The sequence below is a fragment of the Elaeis guineensis genome, chromosome 7 (genome assembly GCF_000442705.2).
Source record: "Elaeis guineensis isolate ETL-2024a chromosome 7, EG11, whole genome shotgun sequence".
NCBI lineage: Eukaryota > Viridiplantae > Streptophyta > Magnoliopsida > Arecales > Arecaceae > Elaeis > Elaeis guineensis.
The window spans coordinates 81,724,114-81,730,113 of record NC_025999.2 but is presented as its reverse complement, the minus strand read 5'-3'; the positions used below and the strand labels follow the sequence as shown (position 1 = coordinate 81,730,113).

Genomic DNA, 6,000 nt, shown 5'->3' with positions numbered 1-6,000 from the left:
AAAGATTCTCAAGATATGCAATCACTTCTCTCGTGACAATACGCTTTTTTCTATTTATTCCTAAGTTTTCTAAGTTAAGTATCGGAGTATCCTCATCGGAGCCAGTTTCATTTAGAGATTTGTTTTGCAGGTCGAGCTGCTGCCGTCAAACACTTGCCTGCACATGTCCTCCAGCCAATCTAGTGCCAACCAGAAGACTAGCGGCAATAGTTATTATTTTAATAATTATATAATATTCAAAAGAAAATATCATACAAAAAATTAGATCTTGAAAATTATTAAATAATATATAAAATAAAAGAGCATGCCTGAAAAGGGGCATGTACGAATCCTCCCGTCACGAAATCAGATTAGCCCAAAACTTCCTATCACGGGCATGATTGCATTAAGGCCTGACCTAACGACTCCTTCATTTGCCTACGAAAGAAGAGAAAGTAGTGGGAAAGAAGAGGGGAAAAGAAAAATTTGAGAAAGGAGAAAGCAACTCTTGAAATTCTGTCTTGCCTAATTTGAGGCTCTAGAGCGTCTGTATAATCTCGGTCCAGATAATCCCCATTTTAGACCTCGGTTCAGGTAATCCTCAAGAGGCTTATAATAAACTCAATGTCTCAAAAGATCTTCATGCCCTGCCTATTCGGGCACCTCATAAGAGCCCAAGAACACATGCATGAATGTAGACCCCCTGATGCTTATGTTATAGTGTGTGAGTTAGCTTAAAACTTTTGAAACCTATAATGCTTATGTTGCGTTTTCAAGAAATCAATATATCGTATTGGGAGCGCTGTGACTTGTGAGCAGGCCGGTTTTGGATCGGGCTGGGTTCGAGCCGAACGGGATCCAGTCACATGCACTGCACGCGGCAATCGCGCCCTATTAAGCAAAACCCGGCTTCCCAGTCCAACCGAGTCTCCTGCCATCCACCAGGCCCGAGTCGGCGTTGGCGGCCTTCAGCTCCCTGATGGTGATCCGCTCCGGAGGAGCCCCGCTGCCTCTCGCGTTACGAGCAGCCAAACGTTCGCCTTCTCATCCCCTCTCTCATTTCTTCTTGATTCTGTTCTCTCTTAATTCGTTTCCTCTGCTCAGTTGTTTGTAGGGGCCAATTCCAGAGGATACGTCTGGCTTTCTTCTCGACGGACATCGTTGGTGAGAAGCCCATTCTGGTTAGATCTTCTTCTAAGTTCTTTGTTCAAAGCCATAACTTCCAATTTTTTTCTTCTTCTTTCTTTCTTTCTCCTCCCATACATCATTATTGATTCGATGTTCAGGTCCGCGACTTCATCCGCTCCGCATTATATGATCCGAACCACGGATATTTCTCCAAGCGGTCGGGGCCCGTTGGAGTGCTCGATAGAAGTATTCGTTTCAATCAACTCGAAGGTACATACCTCGAATTATTTTCTTCTTTCTCCCTTCTTTTCCCACGAAAATATTTGAATCTCTATACAGGCAAGAAGGAATACTTCTCCTTAATTATGTTTTAGAATGAGCTTCCTCGAATCTTCGGGCTACAGAAAAATGGTATATTTCTCACAAGTCTATTTCTTGGACGGTTAAGGCAAGTTTTCATAAATTCCATGCGAAAATTCATGATAGTAAGACAGTGTTCATTCAAATTGTCCAAGAATAATCTGTCGAGAACCACATAAAATCCAGGTTCTTGAAGCTATGCGAATTTGATGAAAAATCAAGATCATCCAAGATTAAGCATGGGCATAAACCAGAATAGGGGCACGCTCCACTGTTTGTGGCCCTTCTTAAGGGCGTGTTGAAGGGAAAAAGGTTCCACAGTTGTACCTTTACATCCAACTTGATGTGCAACTAATGCTAAATTGAGGTGTCTTACTTGGTGCTAGAATTCTGGCCAAACATTAGATATGTGCCGGCTTGACTGGTCTCATATTGGTGGTTTATGCCTCATTTTTTAATCCGTTAGGACTTTGTAAAAGATTTAGTGGCTGCTTGCAATTTAATCTATCCAAACCCTAGAATGCCATGCAAGTCTACGTATGAGTATTTAAATACAAGTTTGTAGAATCTTTGCCAAAAGACTCTGCTCTTTGGAAAATTCTGCTCCAACTTCAAGAAACTTTAGTGGTGCAAATATATCAGGGCATTGTTCAAAAGCTCAGTCGATTTCTGCATTTAGCTAAAGTTACATGTTGCCATTGGTTATTTTCTTTATATTGCCTTATCTTTGGTTTACATAACCTGCATTCCTATGCCTCTTATCATTGAGATTTTTTCTATTTTACCTTTTGATTCAATTTCTGCAAACAAAGTCCATTAGTTTTTAAATCAAAACTGCAACTGGTTTGTTGTTGTAATCTTCTATTCTGTCAAATGACACACTGTTTTGGATTTCTCTTATGGGCACACTTTTATCTTCTAGGCAGGGGTGTCTATATGCGGCATTTGAAGAACCTTTACAAGCAGCATGATATTGCTTGGTTTACTCCAGTGGAACTATTTAAGGTAAGGTCTCTTTTGGTATGTATTGGTTTTGCAAATGTGTACATAATAGATTTTGATCATTTCAAATCAATTTATTGTGCACTTTTCATTCCAGTATCAGTTTTACATTTCAATGCTGAAAATGTTTGATAGTTTATCTGATGAGGCTGATTTTATTAGAATAAGAAAAGGAATTCATTAGGATACGAGGGGCAGCTAATGGTAATATGCACTTCATTATTTGATAACATGTCCTGTTCATGAAGATGCCTAGAAGCAGTCAGTGGTAACTGATAGGCATTTCTGGCACCTTCTAGAACTGCTAAAACCATTTTTGGGTTTAGAGTTGATGTCTGAATCAAGGCCTTATGTGCTGCATATAAACATCAAACCTGCCAGCAGTAAGCTTTCTCAAACCCATAAGTAGTTGTTTGTGCATTGTTTGGATTACAGGATGCCAGATATCATATTGTGATTCTTTTCTTTTGTTTTTTTTCATTTTACTTCATCACTCTTTACTTTTCCACTTTTTCTTCCCATTTGTCCCTTTCACTCCAATGTGCTAGGTGATTTGGATCAAAGAACTCTCCACCTTGTCTCCCTCAGATTCTCTAAATGTAAGGGTTAAAGTATTTGCATGTGCTTGTGCATGCCAGACAGTAACCTAATATGCATTCCATGTTGAATGATGTCGACATCTGGCATGCATTTATTCAAAAAGATAAACTGGTTGCCAAAATAATTACAATTGGAATGCTAATATGTGCTACTTTGTTCAATATCTTTATTTATAGTCAATTTAATGTCCCTATACTGGTTAATGATGTAAGCATACATGTTTTGACATGTGTTTTGCATTTTTAACCAATGTATTGCACAATGTAATGCATAGAACTGCATCAAAAACAAAAATTATATGAAATTTCATGACAAAAAGTGTCACATAATTATGTCCTTACACTGGCTTATCGCATAATTCTACAAGTTCTGTCGGTATTGTCAGGATCCTATATGGTAATGATATGGCACAAGGCTTGTTTACTGTGGCTCATATTGATTTTTAACCTTTGGTAATATGTAGAGTCCGAAGCTTGCCTTGGTACCATGTCTTTCCATCTATATATTGGGTACTCAATTTCTACATTGATTACAAAATAGAAATAACTATGTACTAGCCTAAACTAAAACAAGACCATGCAGTTGGTTAAGCACAACTACAAAAAGGAAAAGGCATATAAGTACAATACCATGTTTTGCAAGGTTTCAGACTTTGGTAAAACTGATAAATTTTTAGGATAGAACAAACCAAAACTGCCTCCTAGTTTTACTGGAAACTGACTGAAACTAGTTTTCTTCTAAATTTTGCTTTGTTTGTTATCATATTTATAGTCATTTTTTTTATTTATATAATCATGTAGGCTATATAATTACCAAACTTTAGTAGTTTTTCTTTTCTTTTCTGGAGTTCAAAGAGAGGATGCATAATAAAGTTAATCCTTGATGTAAGCCTCTGAAATGGCTCTTACTATAGCACCCTGAAAGACTATTGTAAACAACTAATATAATACATTTTTCCAAAAAAAAAAAGCATTTCTTATACAAAGTAAATGTAACAGTCTAAAGTCTAAACAGTATGCATTTGACTAAACAACCTCCTAACCTCAAACCTCAAATAGATGAGAAAGAAATGCCTAATTTTGATATTTTGGTGACTGCTATAAAAAATAAAAACTAAAAAGAGAATGTGCTTGGCACCAAAAAAGGTTCATAATTGGGAAATACTACGGATATTTAAATAATTAAAGCTTGAGTAAATAATATATATCTTTATAGTACAAAGTATCGGTACACTTGACAATTTCACTTATATTTAATGTTAAATTCATCTTAAGATTATTGAAATTACACGGATAAAGAAACCATATGGCATAAAAAACTTTCAAATGTCATATAATAACTTTTTTTGGGTTGTTTATTTTTCTTCTGTTTTTTATTTTTAAAATATTCTTTATTTTTTGACTAGTACTTTGAAACTTGGACCAAAACATTTGAAGTCAAAAAAATGCCCAAACTAAAACTTCATAACAGCCAAAATGGGAAGTAATATTTCAAATCTTGACATATGGGGAATACAAAATGGACTTGCACAAATAATATGCGTGTGCATATTTTCTGCATTATGGTTCTTACCTTGTAGTCATCGTCATATTATGTATTATATGATATGTTATGATAAAGTTGTACCTCAATCTTTGCACTCATGTAGACAATGTTCATGGTTGGAGTTGCATTCTATCCATTTGATTAGATATCTCCTAATGTTTCCACCTTCTCACCTCCCCACCTTTTTTTCTTGCTATTCTTTTGACCATTCCACCAATCTTTTTATCACTCTTTGTTTGATTTCTATTCCCTCACGTTTTCTTCACTGTTTGCTATCCTACTATTCTTCCTTTTTAGTCATTTCGTGCATGATCATGTATATCAATGCCCAAAAATAGCACTATCAGCAGGTTTATTTGTTTTTCATATTATTTTTTGCTTGTTGGAATTGGCTGCATATGCACATTATCGTGGAATTCATGTGTTCTATATTGATGGTTTACTCTGATATCTTGCAATTTTGTATGATGTTCATCGATTGCATTGATTTTTTCCAGCTTTTGTTCTTGGTGGTGAATAGGATATGCTTTGCTTGGATTAAAGATGAAATTCTAGCATGCACAAGTTGTTCTTTATACAAATTCGAATCCATAGATAACATTTGATTACTTTACGCTGAATTTGGGTGGTTGCAAGATTCTTGATTTTTGTAGCTTTTATTCATTACTCAAGATCATAAGAGTGGAAATAATGTCAGGCCACATGGAAGTGCAACACATTGTGAACAACTTATGGAAATCAATAGTACATAAGCATCAAACATGCAACCAACCATGCCCTTAAATTTTCTTACTCTAAAAGAGAGAAGTTTCTAATATCTCTATTAGGCTCCACATAAATTGAGATAATTGTCACAATTCGTAAATCTTTTGTTAGATTTTTCAAATACTTATATTTTGCTTTAAAATTATCAATGTAATTCTATATATACTTTCGTAGCTGAGAGGAAACATATTACGACAACCATCTCTTGTTCCAAGGCCTCGTTCTGTTCCTTTTTGTTCCCATCAATGTTCCATCCTATTCTCAATGACAACAAGAATTTATAAGTTATAACCAGTCATTATTACCTTTTCTCCATCTAGTAGTGCCTCTGGCATTTTCGACGGCCCTTTGATGGCTTCTGGAGGCCGTTTCTTCCTCTTCCTTTCCTTCCCTCCGTCTCTCCCCCTTTCTCTCTTTCCTTTTCTCTCTATCTCTATCATGTTGGATCGGGACGACGTCCCCTACCTCAGCAGCGGGGACCTTGGCGGCCTCTGAAGGTCATTTCTTCCTCTCTCTTTCCTTCCTTCCCTTCTCTCTATCTCTCTCTTCCTCTCTCTCTTTCTCTCTCTCCCCCTCTCTATTATGTTAGCTTGGGCTCGGCACAGAACGGTATGGCGGCGT

General features: G+C 36.6%; 1 protein-coding gene across 3 annotated transcripts in view; it reads left to right on the top strand.

The window, feature by feature from the left end:
- The first annotated feature begins 897 nt into the window (after positions 1-897).
- Positions 898-6,000, top strand: part of LOC105048836 (protein arginine methyltransferase NDUFAF7 homolog, mitochondrial) — a 30,983-nt gene continuing 25,880 nt past the window's right edge. For 2 of the 3 annotated variants that reach the window (XR_832693.3, XM_010928300.3), the window contains exons 1-4: positions 898-1,013; positions 1,084-1,160; positions 1,266-1,377; positions 2,390-2,472. Coding sequence is in view for 2 of the 3 variants with exons in the window: in XM_010928300.3 (XP_010926602.1) it covers positions 959-1,013; positions 1,084-1,160; positions 1,266-1,377; positions 2,390-2,472 (327 nt within the window). In the remaining variant the exon portion in view is untranslated. Of the gene's footprint in view, positions 1,014-1,083; positions 1,161-1,265; positions 1,378-1,446; positions 1,519-2,389; positions 2,473-6,000 lie in introns of those variants that run through there. The other variant, XM_010928301.3, reaches the window with a different exon arrangement.